Raw genomic sequence first — 16,275 nt, 5'->3', positions numbered from 1 at the left:
AAAGGGGAAAGATTCTTTCAGAGATATTATCAGATATTACTTAGCACATAGAGAAACTCCTATTAAAAAGTCCATGAATTATGAATTAAATATGCTGTTTCATTACAGTAATGTTTGGTTAAGATAAACACCTCCCTAGGAGAAACATTTTTACACTATAGAGTGATAGTTCTCTTTGGTAGAGATCTTACTTTTTATGTAGGCAAGAACAAGTCACCTGCTCTCTGCACCTCAGTTTTCTCCCTGTCAAGAGCAAAGCTTCTGCATGCTTTCAGATACACCGGGCAGAAGAGATGATTATATACAGATCTGTCTCTAAAATTACTCCACAGAAGATACCATAAATTCATCTGGTCGATTAATGGAGGGAGATGCTTCCCACGTTTTGGATCTCCCAAAGACCTTGCTCCCCATATCTACCACCCTAAAATTAAGGTCTTGATATGAGGATAATGAGAATTATCTTTTTTTGTTTTTGCTTCTGTGCAGATGTCTTGAGGTTCAAATGAGATATGTATAAATCCTCATGCTTACACCATCTTCTACCTCCTGGTGTCCTGAGGGCAGCAATCGGAGGTATTTGGGGTAGAAAGGAAACAGAGAAATTGAAGAATGAAAGATATTTAGTGGCAACAAAAAAACAAAAACAAAACACTGACTATAGGTCACCTCGACTTTCTATTCTCTATCGTTAGTGGGCAAAGTACACAGTTCAGCCCACTTCTTATAGAATGTCGTAAAACTGGGGACCAGAGAAAGCATTAGAAGAGGATTGTTTCAAAAAAAAAAAAAAGAAAAAAAAGAAGAGGATTGTTTTCTTGTATCAAATTCACCGAAGCCAGACGACAAAGCATGGCTTCCACGGGGCATGTGTGCATATAGGGTTTTTGTGTGGACCTTTGCTTGTAAGCCAACATTTTAATAGGATGCTTTGTGAAGTAAGGGGGAGGGACCATGAACCAGAATGACCATTGGACTCTGGTTGATCCCAGCCCTGAACTGTGTGGCTTTAGAAGAGTCTCTCTATTTGTCTTAGTCTTAGATTCCTCAACTGTCAAGTGCTGGGGGTTGGGAGCAGGAAGGAATGGGCAAATGTCTCAAGTTCCCAACCACTTTAACACTGTAAGGACAGTGGTACCACCCACACATAGGCACACCCTCTCATCAAGCAAGTACTCCCTAAAAGGAATCATTTTATTTGTAGCTAGTAAAAACTATTCTATACCACCACAGATTCTCATCTTTTCAGAAATGTTCCTTCTGCCCCCGTAGTCATGGAACTCTTCTGCCTCCATAAGGCCTCTCAAATAGTGGCAACCATTCTTAATATTTGTAATTTATAGACATGTTAAAGAATCTGGCAGACATCATGAAACCTATCTCGTGTGTGCACATACTTCTAGGGATAGGTTTCATTCAAGTCCAAGGACTCAGGTAAACCACAGTAAGTAGGATAGATCTGCTTTCTGTGTAAGGCGTAAAGACTGTAGTGCCGACCAGGTTGACCCTGAATGAGTGATGGACATCAGGTGAGAGGGGCAGGGCTCTGACACAGTCATTGGACTTCATCCTGAGAGAATACACAGCCGTGCCCACTTCCTGAAATTAAAGTTCAAGTAGCAGTACCTTACACTTTTGACCAAACTTGGATACAGGGAAGGTGTGAAAATTAGGAATTCTGTATCCATTAACTAGAAGATTTCAATCCTAATGTATTAATCAGTTTATTGATTTATTTTTAAAATGTTATTAAAGAATCTAGTTTTCTTTCCTCATCAACTTTATGATAGTATATAGCACATTTATAATAAATCATCAGAACCCTTCCTAGCTGAGGGACCCTGGAAAAGTCACTTAATCTCTCTGTGCTTCAGTTTCCTCATTAGTAAAGTGTAACTAAAGACAATGTTGAGGTTATCTGGTTATATCACAGCAAATATAAGCAAGGTGCACACTCCATAATTATAGGTCTAGTAGGTAAGTGCTGTCATTGTTGTGGATGAAAGGAATACTGTTTTGGCAGGGAAGCTTTTATCCAAAAGGTGGTATATTTGAGTTAATCACTAGTGGAAGACAACTATTTCAGAAAAGGACATTAGAGGGTTGAGGAGATGGAATATGGCCTTTCAAGTGATGGGGGAAGTGATAAGAGGTAAGAAAGTTTAAGGTATATTCAAGCTATGAATAATAGTTAGATTTGGCTAGGTCCTGGATTTGAAAAGCCAGGAAATGGGATGACACTAGTCACTTTAATTAAGCTCATTTAGAAAGAAAGAAAGAAAGAAAGAAAGAAAGAAAGAAAGAAAGAGAAAAAAAGAAGAGAAAAGAAAAGAAAAGAAAAGAAAAGAAAAGAAAAGAAAAGAAAAGAAAAGAAAAGAAAAGAAAAAAGAAAAGAAAAGAAAAGAAAACCACAACATATATATTCTTAAGCCTCATCTGTTCTCTGAGCTTCACTTTTCCTGTCTGGGAAAGGAGTAGGTTGGACTGGATGGTCATTAAGTTCCTTCTGTATAATGTTTCTTAGACTCCAAAAGAGAAAAACAAAACTTGCTCCTGACCTCTTTCTTCTTCCATCCCCCAGTGCTCGGCATGGTGCAGTCATGTTAGGGACTCTTTAGAAGTCTTACCATTACAGTGGAGCACCTGGGTAGCCTTCAGCTCGAGGTGTGATCCCAGGGTCCCGGATGGAGTCTCCCATTGGGCTCCCTGCAGGAAGCCTGCTTCTCCCTCTGCCTGTGTCTCTGCTCATGTCTCTGCCTTTCTCTGTATCTCTCATGAATAAATAAATAAAATCCTAAAAAAGAAAAAAAAAAAAAGCTTTACCATTACAGTAAGTAAAGAAATAGACTGATTTCACCAAGTCTTGAAGATTCAAATTCATACTTCGTGCACTCCGGTGATCTAGCATAGGATGCCCTTCTAGGCCCAAAGCCGCAAAGCATGCAGTGTATATGAAGCCGGCGTCCCAAGGTCAGCAGTCCCGTTGGGCCGTCAGCTGGGGCTCCGTCACCCTGTGCTTTGGGTGCTGATGTGACTCAGTCTGAACCTGTGGTGCTCTTTCTCCTCTCAGCTGGGACCGGCGTGAGCACGGCCGGGGTGAGTGAACGTTTGAACTGCCAGAGACTGGCAACAATCCGGTTCTCTGTCCTATGGGCTTCCTTTATGACAGGTCACAAGAATCTATCATTCCTCTTGCTCTGGCCAGAGGACGGAGGGCAAAGGAGAAAAAGGAGTCAATCTAGCTCTGGCCGGGTTGTGGCAGCGTCCTCACGGCCAAGGGCGAAGCCTGGATCTGGACACCTTGCTCACATCCCAGCCGCTGGGCCAGGGCCATAGCTGGAGGCTTGTTTGAACAAGTCTTCTCCAGACCATCCTCCTGTTGCATCTCCTGGATAATGAGTCATGAAATACTGTTCGGTAGTATATTTATTGGTTCCTAGCGCTCCTGCAAATATGCAACACTCCTGGGTTCTTTTTTGTTTATTTTTGTTTTTAGGATTTTATTTATTGATTCATGAGAGACACACAGAGAGAGGCAGAGACACAGGCAGAGGGGGAAGCAGGCTCCCTTTGCGGAACCTGATGCAGGACTTGATCCCAGGACCCCCGGGGGGGTCAAGTCCTGAGCCAAAGGCAGAGATGCCCAACCACTCAGCCACCCAGGGGTCCCAATGCTCCTGGGTTCTTTCCCAAAGCTTTACCGAGAAGTTTAAAAGTAGCAAACTCCATAATGACACATATCCAGCAGGAAGGCATGGAGTGTGAGTCCGGTGTGAGTCGGACTGCCAAGCACCCTCGCTCTGCCATATGCAGAGGAGAGTTCTGGTTTCTATTTCACCACAGCTCGAACATTTCTGTCAGGGCCATTTCTCCAAACAGTGTTCAATTGCTTGTGCCTGGCCATGTGCTATATAGATGGGCCACACCACCCTTCTGGGTATTTTTAGACTCACAGTTCTGTGCTAGTGGAACTTCTAATTCTTCTAGATATGGAGGAGTCTAGTGATGATGCTGAAGCTCAGACTCTCCATCAGACTTCTCTTTCTTCCTTTTCCTGGATGGCCTTTTACCTGTCCCCTGTGACTCTCTTCCCATCACTCTTTTTTTTTTATTTGAATTCAATTTAATTAACATATACTGTATTATTAGGTTCAGAAGTAGAGTTTAGTGATTCATCAGTTGCATACAACACCCAGTGCTCATTACATGAAGTTCCCTCCTTAATGCCCATCACCCAGTTATCCCGTCCCCTCCACTCCCCTCCTCCCCTCCAACAACCCTCAGATTGTTCCTTATAGTTAAGAGTCCCTGATAGTTTGCCTCTCTCTGTGTTTTCAGCTTATTTTATTTTTCCTTCCCTTCCCCTATGATCCTCTAGGTTTTGTTTGTTTGTTTTTCTTAAATTCCACATATGAGTGAAATCATATGATGTATCTTCTTTATCCACTCATCTATCAATGGACATCTGGGCTCTTCCATAGCTTGGCTATTGTGGACATTGCTGCTATAAACACTGGGTTGTATGTGACCCTTTGAATCATTATGTTTGTATCCTTTGGATAAATACATAGTAGTACCATTGCTGGGTCATAGAGTAGCTCTATTTTTAACTTTCTGGGGACCCTCCACACAATTTTCCAGAGTGGCTGTACCCAGTTTGTATTCCCACCAGCGGTGCAAGAGGGTTCCCGTTTCTCCACATCCTCGCCAACATCTGTTGTTTCCTGACTTGTTAATTTTAACTATTCTTCCCATTATTCTTTCTAAGCCTTTGCTGCCCGAGAAGATGTCCCGCCACATCCCTTCATCCATAGGATATTAGTCTAAGATTGTACCATATTAATGAAAACAGAGTGGAGAGCTCAGGTCAACTGTGGAAAGACTGCCCTGGACTAGAATGGCTGTACCAGGTGGTGACAAATCTGGTTCTTTGATGTTCATCTCCTTCTCCGATCATCTGGAAGGTTCCAGCCTTCCCAGGGAGAACTGTGATGGGTTAGGCTGAGACAAGTACAAGCCAACAGATACACTAACTTCTTAATTCCTCAGTCTGTTTCTGGCGTAACAGTAGCACAACCGTATCATCAACATGGAAAGGGAAGTTTCTCCTGGTATTATAGAACCAAGTTACTAAATAAAAGCTGACAAGATGAAAGGCTTAGACAGTCCTATTTCACATGTTCATAAGTTGAAATTTTACCATAAAGAAATCATTCCTGGTCATTGTCATAGGAATGGTGCTCTTTTGATACAAATTTAGAAAGGAAAAAAAAAAAACATGTTTATTCACAGATAGAGCCTATGAAGCAAATACTGACTAGAGATCCATGAAAACTGCACAGGGTCATTTACATTGACGTTCATTGCTTTCTCAATGAGGTCAAAATAAGCTATGCCCTGATTAATAATGGAATGTTTAGATCAAAAACCTGTTTTCTTCTTGCAAGACACTAGATGTTACACTGGAATTCTTAGTAGGTGGCTCTCAGGACTTGGGATCAATTTAATCTTGAGCACTTGAGGAGGCCCTACCCAGGTGATGAGCCTCCCCATTCCTCTTTCTATTTGGCTAGGAACTTGTCTCATAATTCAAATTTTCTATGCTTTTTAAAAGTATAGCACATGCTGATAAGTTTTTAAATCATAAGTCCATATAGATAGCTCAGTGAATGATCACAAAGTTAACATACCCACATAACCACTGCCCAGGTGAAACCGGGCACCCTGGGAGCCCTGCTCAGGCTTCTCAGACTTCCTCATGAGGGTATTTATGCTTTAAAATAACCCAAGGATAGGCAAAACTATAGAAAACAATTCAGCATGTTACCCAAGTTTTTAAATTCCAAATCCATACTCAACGAGCATAGCTTTGTCCTAGGGCAGTTTTCTACTTCAGCACATGCTTATGAGGAGTATGTACTCTGTGCCAGATGCAAGGCAGAAAATGGGGATCACACATGGCCTTGGCCTTGGGCAGTCTCCTTGCAGAGTTCCTGTGAAAGACTAGATTGCTTTGGTCCATTTTAGCTGTTCCAAGTTTGCTGGCATATGCTGCATGTCCACCACCCAGAAATTCCAGGGTTTCTCCATCAGACTAATGGTCTGTGAGTAAGAAGAGAGGTCTTGATGTGATTCCTCATGTATCAAGTTGCCAAGTTGATGTATTCATTAGAATTCTTTGGTAACAAGTAATAGGAACCAACTCACACTAGTTTAAGCAAAAGAGAAGAATGGAGAGATAGCTCATGGAACCTAAGGATGAAACACAGCCACCATTCAGGAAGGCACTAGAACAGGGAGTTGGGAAGCCTTCATAATTCTCCATCCCACGTGTTTATCTCTCTTTAGGCATCTCCTTCATTCTTCTCCCTCCCTGAATACCAGCTAATTCTGCTTCCCTGGTCCACATGGTGAAATAGGGTAGCTCTTAGCTTCTTCAATTACTTGTAGCTTCTGCTACATTTAGAAAGTAACTTGCTGGTTCTCAGTCTGATTCCAGACTCCAGCCCTAGCTGAGTGGGTGTCCATTCTCACTTTAGTCAGTCAGCTCAGCATGGAGGCCAAGGATGGGGAAAGGTGGGCCCAGGAGGGCTTACATCCTGACAGGTATCTCAAGTTCAGTATTACAATTCTGATCCACACATCCAGGTTTAGCTAAGCAAACACCCAGAAAAAGAAAAGTGAATGGGCATGCGAAATCGATGTATTTAACCTCCCTTGACATGCCCGGTTTTTATCAGTGCTTCTGGAGTTTCTTCTACCGGTGTCAAACCAGTGTCTGCTCCCTGCTTCAGGCTGAGGGCATCCTGATGGCCTGGAAGCCCCTATGGACAAGATCACTAGTTTTCCAAATGTACTAGTTATAAACGTACTAGTTATAAAATGGTGGATTTTCTCATAAAACTACCCTCTTGAAAAGAAGCATAGGATTATGATCCCTCCTCCAACAGCTGCTTTTTCTTCTCGTAGATCCCTGTGGGTATTAGCCAAAGCTTCCTTCTTATAAGAAATGCTTGTCCTGAGAGAGAGATATGAATGCGACAGTGCCTTTTTCTAGACCCAGTGTCTCCCCCTGCTCGGGGGATTATTGAAACATGAAAATAATTTCACGATGATTTGAAATCAACTACCCCCTCCATCTCCAAATGCTTGTGGATCACTTCCCCACCTGTTTAAAAAGTTGTTTAGCCATTAACTGCCGCTGAGGCTCCTTTAAGCTCCCTTTGAAATGGGGGTTCCCCCAGCTGCAGTACATAATATTAATGAGCAGTAAGTGACTGCCTGCTGCTCCCTCCACCAGGCCCTTCTGGGCTCTAGCACTGCCACTGCCTCTTCGTGCCCTCCTGGCCCTTCATGCCTCCGGGGTGAAGCATGTCCCCGGCCCCATGTCTAGCTCCACAGCTGAATGGATGCCTCTAAACTGGCCTCCTCCAAGAGCACACAGGTTAGGGAAGCTCTTTGCCTTCCTTGGTGCTCTTGCTCGAGCGGCCCCCGTGCTCATCACAAAAAAGCAAATTCTCATCATCGGGCCCATTATACAAATGAGAAGCAGGGACAAGATCCAAATCCCATAATTAGGTCCTGAACCAGATGTTCCTTAAACCCCAGTTTGGGGGCAGGAAAGAAGCAGGAGTCCATATTCACTTTCCAAAACCGAAGACACTAAGTATTTCCAATGCAGGTGAGCGACTAAAGAAGGGTGGTCCTCTTAGGCATTTAATGAGAAATTAATGCTTAGCTAAGAGGACAGTTCCTCCCCTTCACTAAAGAAGCAGAAACAAGCTTGAAGAATTGTAGTATATAGGATTCCACTTTATGAATCACAGTTTATTAAATGAGCAAATGACTAATTGCTACGAGAAAATGAAAATCAGTATGACTTTGCTTTTTCGTTTCAACAAAAGTGAATGGCTGATTTCCCCCATGCATTAACACATGACTCGATTTTCAGTAGTTGGTTAAAGTTTAAGTGGGGTTCTTGCTCTCTGTATCTTTTGGCTGAACAAGCATGGCCTTGACTGTTCATCTCCTTGAAGGAAGCATTATGTGGGAGTGGAAGCATAACACCTAATGCATGTATCGCCACACGTGCTGGGCACTGCTCTAGACAGTTTATGTTGACTCGGTTCACCCTTACAACCCTCTGAGGTAGGGACCAATTGATGGATAACAAAGCTGAGAAATAAGTGACTTGCCCAAGATCCCACAGCTATAATAGCAGGTGCAGTACTCAAACCCAAGCAGTCAGGCTTTAATTTTTTTCTAATTTTATTTATCTGAGAGAGAAAGAGAGAAAGAACAAGAGAGAAAGCACAAGTGGGGACAGGGAGAAGCAGACTCCTCGCTAAGCAGGAAGCCCGATGTGGGACTTGATCCCAGGACCCCAGGATCATGACCTGAGCTGAAGGCAGATGTTTAACCAACTGAGCCACCTAAGTACCCCCAAGCAGTTGGCTTTAAAACCCATAGTTTTTGTTTTTGTTTTTAATCATTAGTCTAATCCTCTCTGTGTTGTATTTGCATGCCATCGGGAATTCCAGAATTCCATTACTTATCCTCCACCAAACTAATGGAGCTAAGCAAATGAAACCTCCCCTCTCTGAGGATGATAAATTCTATCTCTGCCTCCTGAAAAGGAGCTAACTTTTCACTCAGATCCCAGGTCTGTTTCAAATATGATAAAGAGTTTACTTTTCAATTGTGAAAATCAGCTGTAAATGTATGAGATTTGAACCTCTGTAACAGTGTTTTCTGATGTCCAGTCGATGGACACAGCCCAACAGTATCCTGGGGATGTTTGTTTCAAATAGGGAGGCTGAGCTCCACCTAGACTTACTGAAACAGAGTCCCTAAGAATACATCCCAGGAATCTGCATTTTTAGGAAGCACCCCAGTGATTCTTACACAGAGTAAAGGTTGACAGTCATTATAGAATCACATCTGGAAGTTTCGGGAGCTCTGCATATCATCAGTTCAACTGTAGATGATTATAGAAAGCTTCCAAAGCCTCTCTGCATCCAACTGCTATTTCAGGGAGATTGTAATGTGTAAGAAGTGTTCCAAATTGTTGTAGCCTCCGTCTGTGTGAACCAGCTGGTCGGGAGAGCTTGGATAATTTCCCAAGGGACCTCAGTTACGTGGACCTGGTATACTCTTTACCTATGAAAATATAGAAAAGACACCATTTTCCACCCCGGATCCAAAGCAACTCTTTCAAAATGTGATTCTGATCGTCTTGTTTGCTGAAAACCCTCCCAAAGAGCCCTTACGTAGACTTGCATATACTGGCCAGGCCCATCTCTCCATCTTTTCCCTCCAATGTGCTCACTCACTGCTCTGATCTCCTGGTGTGCCACGTACCACAGCATCTTTACCATGGCCCCCCGGTGCCTGTCATGTACCCCAGCCTCTAGCCAGCTCTCACTCTCCCTTCGGAGCTCAGCTTAAGGGTCCTTCCTCATGGAAGCTTTCCTTGGCCTGACAGGAGTCAGAACATTCTGTTACCTTCCACTTCTAGCCAATCCCTGCATGGCACCCACCACAGTTTTTCAGTCTGCCTCTGACTGTGTGATACCATGACTCACATCTGTCTTCACAAGCAGGTTATAAGCAAGAACCCATGTCTTGGGCACTTTAGTGTCCAACAGAGTACCTGCTACAATGTAAGTGACCTCATGTTGGAAAGACAGCCTTAATTCTCAGTCTAGAATTTAACATCTATTCTATAAACAAAGATTTCACATTTTTTATTTCTACCTCTATTGTCAAACAGCCATGGAAATGGATAGTCTGAACCCCAAACTTCTTTATGTGTTCTAGATCCCTTTAATGAATATGTCAACAGCTCTAATCCTGATGCTATTTTTGAATTGCTCCTGGTGTGGTTTTACAGTCATTAGTTGTTAAAAGGAAAGTTAATGAAAGTGGAAATTTCTGATTTTGAAGAGCCACAAAGTAACTAATTATCTATTTCCTCTTTTACTTCAAAGGCTGATATGGTTTCTTATTATTGAATAGGGTAGGGAGCACAGCGAGCCTAATTGGTGATTAGATGGGGTTTATTTAATTTTATATTTTATCATCACTTTCAAGTGTACCATTGGTCAGCTATATGAACTATCAGGATTATCTTTTGTGAGAGTGTTCTCCACATGAGAACACATCTTATTCCAACAGTAGTTTGATCACAATGACATTAGCTGATTTTGACATAAAATGATGATTATAAAATATTATAAATATGTTAAAAGCGAGAATTGTTCATCTCCTAAGACCTATGTAGCATTTAGCAAACTGTGGACATTTTAAGTTTTTATAAAACACTATCTTCTGGGTATTTGAACTCAAAAAAAATCACATCCCACATGATACATATGTACTAAAATCTAGCAATTATAAGTGAATATTCCCCCACGAGTTTTTTTTTTTTAAATGCCTCCCTGAGGAAACAAGAGACAGTGACCTCCCAAATTTTCTGTTGATTAAATATAGGTTTCATTTTATGCATTATAGTGGAAAAGAACGAGAAAGATCCAGGCAGGCTAGTGAGCAAAGCAGTCCCAAGAATTATGGATCACGCCTCGTACAGTTTAGATTACACCTTCCTCGCATGGTCGCCTTCCAAAACTGGAAATCTCACGTTCATATCATAAAAATCTGTGGGAAATGATAGATAATATTAGCTCCCAATCGGGTTCCATGCCTACACTACTCTTAGCACTATTCTGTGAATTACATCGGTCCACACAACAACCCAAGAGGTAGGAACTGTATGAGTGGGCCCATTTTACAAACAGGAAAACCGAGACAGAATGTATCACGGCCATACAGCCATCTGGCTATTTTGGGATCAGGATTCTGAGTCAGTCGCCCTGGCTGTGCAAAGCACCCACTCCTAACGATTAAACTCGACTACCTCCCATACACACTTTATTTAAGAGCAGTGAATCAGGAAGCTTGGCCCCCGCTCGCTTGCTTTCTCTGTTTTCCCTTTAGAGGATGGGGGGGTCGGGGTGGGAGGGGCGCTTTGTTTTTGTCGATAAGGAGAAGCAGCCCAAAGTGAGCTTTCCTTTCTTTCTGAACATCTTTTTTTTCCCAAAGCCACTTTCCTTCATCCGAGGCCAGGAAGGACACGGATTCAGAAGACAGAGCACTAATGAGCTTCCTTCCCCCTCTGTGCCCCCCCTCCCCACCTCCCTCCTGTCTCTCCCCACTCTGCAGTTAATAGCCAAGATCCCCACCATCACGGCGGTCTGCAACTTGCATGGGGAGAAGCTGCAGGTATTCAAACAATCACATCCAGACATAGTGAATACACTCTTTCCTCCATTATACAAGGAACTCTTTAATCCCGACTGTGCCACCGTCTGCAAATGAAGGCGACCAGAGGACTGTCTCCTAGTCGGGAAAGGCATCACCGTTAAGACAAAAGCAATGTGTTCATGAAGACTTAAGAAAAAAAAATGTCTACTGCAACATTAGGAATGTCCTGCACTTAATAGAATTATTTTTCACCGCTACAGTTTGAAGAATGTAAATATGCACCTAAGTGGGGCTCTTTTATTTGTTTGTTTGTTTTTGAAATGACCATAAATATACAAATAGAGGACACTGGGTGTTATCTTTTTTTTTTAATTTTATTTTATTCGGGTATGTTTTGGGAGACAACTGTTTATAGAATTTTATTGTAGATATATACGAGAACAGAGCGGTACTTTACATGATTACTTTCTCCTGTTAATTGTTCAAATATAATTTAAGAAAATCCCACTTAATAGGCTTACCTATTTCTATGTTTTTAGATAGTTGATGCATGTGTAAATTTGTAGCTGTCTTGGAAAGCACTGTGCATGTATGTAATAAGTATATAATATCTGAGAATATTATATATGACTATTACGTATACCTGCACATGCACTGTGGCTTAAAATACCATACCCACTAGCGAAGGAGGTTCAGTCAGGCTCTCTTATATTATTTCCCTTCTGTGTTATATGTTACCTTTACGTTAGACAATCAGGATTTTGTGTTCCCAGCCAGACTTTACAACTATCGTGTACAGCAGGATGGTACCAATTCAGAGATAAGTCTATAAAGGAGTATATATAATGCACGGCCTCTGTATAAGAACTCTATCTCTATCAGTGACAACAAAGCCTTGTCAGGATGGTAAATATTGGGGGGGTGGGGGGCAGGGAAGGATTTGGAGCCATTTTCCTGTTTTAAGAATTAGGCCACAGGTAATATTTGAAGTCCAGGACTTTTTTTTTTTTTTTTTTAACCAACAATCACTGTTTCCTATTTTTCACCTAGACAGGCAAAATACTTTTTTTTTTTTTTTTTTTTTTGGCTTTCAGGCTGGGAAAGAAACTGATTTTGGTGCTCAGCAGAGAAATACAGACTATAGGTCTGACCACCAGCAATTTTTTCTAATAAAATTAGAGTCACAGAGGAACTCAGAACCCAGGGTCCGGATGCCATTTCATGTAAATGTGTTCTCTCTAACCTGTTTTGGTTTGGTTTGGGTTGTGGAGGGGCTTCTTTGGTTTGTTGTTGTTGTTGTTGTTGTTGTTGCTGTTAGGGTTTTATTTTGTTTTTGGCAAAGGAGAGGTAGAAAGAACACATACAAAGTAAAGAAGTCGTTCTTTATATGCATTCTCTTTGCTAAGTTTGTTAGAAAAAGCAGCAATAAAGGGGGAAGCAGGATTTTATATGTCCTTCTAATGTGGGACCTCTAATTTCTCTCAACTCCAAAATGCTGTACTGTACACACAGAACTCCACAGATAACAAAAACACATCTGAGTTATTCTGTAGAACTAATACACCTCAAAGCCAAAACTATTTCCTATGCAGTTTAAAACTGCATCATCCGTCTAGCCTGGGCCTTTTTTTTTTTTTTTTTTTTTTTAAGCAACTTGTACAAAGTACAGAATGCAGGAGGCAAGGTGAGGCTTACTGAATTCCGACTTCCTAGGACAAGTCTCCTCTCTCCCCCTGCTCTCCAAGCAGAGTACTGGGAAAGCATAAACCCCAAGCAGCCTGTTCTGCCTACAGTCTGGAGGCCCTATGCCTTTGGTCTTAGCTGATCCCAGACGAGAGCTTTTTAAAAGGAAGCTAGAGCTGAGTTTTGTGCAAAAGACAGTGGAATTCACCATCTCCTGTCAGCACAGCACAGCCACCAGCTCAGGAGGCACTACCCTTTCCTCCTCAGCAAACACACACACACACACACACACACACATGCAGGTGTGCACACCTGCTTCGTGAAGTTTCCATCAGGGGAAATTTTGATTTCCCTTTCATCTCTGATGCTCTCCTGAAGTTACATGGTCTTGAGAGCCATCTCTGAGAGGCCACAGAACCCCTCCTTGATGATCAGTCGTTAGTGATAGTCTTTTTTTCTAGAAAACAGGGCCTTTGCCCACCTCATGATTGATGAATTCCAAGCCAGTGGGGAAAAACAAAAAGGCTTTAAAATAATGACTCTCCTTCTCAACTACTGTTATATTCAATTAATTTAACTACATTGAACCAAATTACCTTTGGTGTCTAAGAAGACAGCTGCAGACTGCATATTATGCTGCTGCAGGGACTTGGTTGTTTCTGGTGTAAATGTCACTCCTGCTAGCTCTTTGTATAAAGAATTAATTCCAAGAGTCATATTTCCTTCTAATGGAAAGATTACTTTACTGATTGCTAGGAAAACAGGGTAATGGAAGGCGCTCAATTAAACCAAGCCGTTTCCAAATGCAATGTATGTTTTATGATTGGCTTGTGATAGGCAATGCTTAATGTGTCTACTTGGGGTTTCCCTTTGAGCTTTGAACTTATGTCAAACTTTGTTTTCATTGTTCCGTTGGCCTAGTGTTTTCCATTGTCGGCCTGTAATTCCTGCTCCATTGCAAAGGGAATCATTCGTTTCCTCCAATTTACCTTAGAGGATTTAAATTGGCTCAATTGATGAAGTGGCTGAGAATTTTTTCCTCCCTTGTCCCATGGGTGATGTAGGAAAAGGATTGTTCCCCGCATTTGCCTCAAGAGGTACTGGATTTGAATTTGTTTGTCGTTTCCACTAGTGCAAGCATTTCACTGGGACGGCGTGAACCTTTTGAAGCGAGGGGACAGGAAACAGCTAGCGATTGAACCAGAACAAAACAGTGGAAAACCAGTACATGCTCAGCCCGCTTCAGTTGAGAAGAGAGATTTCCATTTTGCGCCCCAGTTGCCAAATCTGTCCCTGAAAAGAGAACCAGGTCATATTTTCAGTGGTAACAAATGCCTTTAAAAGCTGCCTTTTGAACATCTTCTGTGACTACATCCCAAGGTATTTTGAAATTTGGTTGAGAACAACTTTCTTTACCACACACAATCTTTGTCCCTTCCCTACGAAGACTCACAAGTATCCACAACACCTTCAGGCACTGGATGAAAGAACCCATGATCTGTACTCTTCACTTCATGCTTCGTAAATGACAATCACTGCTTGATGCAGATGTTGCACTGTAGCCACTCAGGGATGTTTCATTTAAAAAAAAAAAAGTACATCAAGAAGGAGGGAAAATAAAACAGGAAAATGACAACAAAATGTAAATGGCATAAATTAAATATGCCAATGAGAGAACCTCTCTGACAAGGCTTTCAGAACAATAAGCAGTAACTTCCTGTTGTTAACTGTGTGGACCTGCTAGAAAGTTGCACACGAATAAGGACAACTTAGTCTCATTTTCTAAAAGCTGCTAAGAGCCAAATAATCCAGCTGCCCTATTAATAGGAATATGTGTCTCCCGAGCAAACCCAAGCTTCCTATACAAGTCCTGAACAAGGAAAATACAGAAATCTAAGTGGTGTTAGCTGAATCTGACAACTTAGGTAAAGCTGTGTGAATTCAAATTCCAGTGTTTCTATGATCTATAGAAAGGGAAGGCAAATTTTGGAGGGAATATAGGAGAAGAAGGAATTCTAAATCTGGTTTAAGATGCCACACATACTACCGTCCATGATCTGGGTCATCTTTGTATCCTTTATTTTGTGGCTCTTTTTTTTCCTCCAGAGCCTGAAAGCCCAGGGTAGAGATGTACTCTACAAACATACCTTTTCTGGATTTGCCTTGTTTGAATATTGTCTTCAGCGCTCGAATAAAGGACCACTGTGTAGGTATAAACAGTGAATCTAGTGGTCTCTTGTATAATTTGACTTCTTGGGCAGAATCTGTGACACCTTAAATCACAGTGAACTCTGGACATTAGCAAGAGGTGCCAGGGAGACAATAGTCCATTTCCTATCGCAGCTGCCTTGTTCGACACATAACGTCACAGCAGTCAAGTTAAATTGTTTGTAGAAAGCCATGCACATGGCTAGTCAACTCACGCTCACTCTCTACAATCCCATGTGTACCAGGCTTGAATGCAAAAGCAATTCTTCTGTCCCAAGGACAACCTAAAACTTAACCAGCCTTTTTTTTCCTCAAAAACATCAGTCGGATGTAAATGATGTCAGTTTTGTTGCACATTGTTTCCATTTATTACAGAAGCAAGGACAAATTCTACTGCTATTGGAAATTAGAAGAAATAACTCTTTCCTGACTCTCTTTTTCTCTGTAAACTTTTGCTTCCCATGAAGTCACTACAGTTGGCAGTAAACTCAGGCAAGGATGCCTGTGTCCTGACAGAGCCACCTTTCAATAGCACAGCAATAACTTGAAAGTATGCATCTGTAGTGAAACTTTGCACAAAGTCCCCTGTATAAAGAAGACGAAAAGTCCACTATCTGCTTTAGATAAAGTGGCATTTAATATTTTTCTTTCCAACTGCTAATAAAAGCAGCAGCCTGGTATAGGAAACCATGTGGGTCTTTAGATGGAGTTGCCAACCTGTCTTTGGAGGGGCAGCTGGGGACAGGGCAGGGGAGGGCGCAGGGCTCAGGACCAGAGGTACGTGTTCATTTAAAGCAGGAGCTAAAAAGTGAAAAGCCTAAAGAGCCAGGGAGTTGATGCAAATGAGGGAAAGCAGCCCAGTGGCCAGCTGGCAAGGAAATGCCCCATGGGTAAAGGGACTTCCGAGAGTGAACTAAAGCACAAGTTTTGCTCAAGCTTCTGAATCTTACAACATCTCTCTAGTTTAAGTGATGTCCGTTGATTCAGAGCTCAGGGCCAACCCAACCAACACGTCTCCGAGCAGAAGAGGGTCTGCAGTTTGCAACCTCTGGTTTCAAGCAGAGTTGAATGTAGGGGCCCGTTTCCTGGAGCAAGTGTGGCCAGACAGGACTCCGCATGAGT

General features: G+C 42.1%; 1 protein-coding gene across 1 annotated transcript in view; it reads left to right on the top strand.

Annotated features, from left to right (window-relative positions):
* RORB (RAR related orphan receptor B) overlaps positions 1-12,336 on the top strand; it is a 186,893-nt gene extending 174,557 nt beyond the window's left edge. Inside the window, exon 10 of the mRNA XM_041746404.1 lies at positions 11,221-12,336. Within this exon, the coding sequence (XP_041602338.1) occupies positions 11,221-11,376 (156 nt within the window). The 3' untranslated portion in view covers positions 11,377-12,336. The remainder of the gene's footprint in view (positions 1-11,220) is intronic.
* Positions 12,337-16,275: the final 3,939 nt, after the last annotated feature.

The sequence above is a fragment of the Vulpes lagopus genome, chromosome 2 (genome assembly GCF_018345385.1).
Source record: "Vulpes lagopus strain Blue_001 chromosome 2, ASM1834538v1, whole genome shotgun sequence".
In the NCBI taxonomy this organism is placed as follows: domain Eukaryota; kingdom Metazoa; phylum Chordata; class Mammalia; order Carnivora; family Canidae; genus Vulpes; species Vulpes lagopus.
This window is presented reverse-complemented; position numbering and strand designations above follow the sequence as displayed.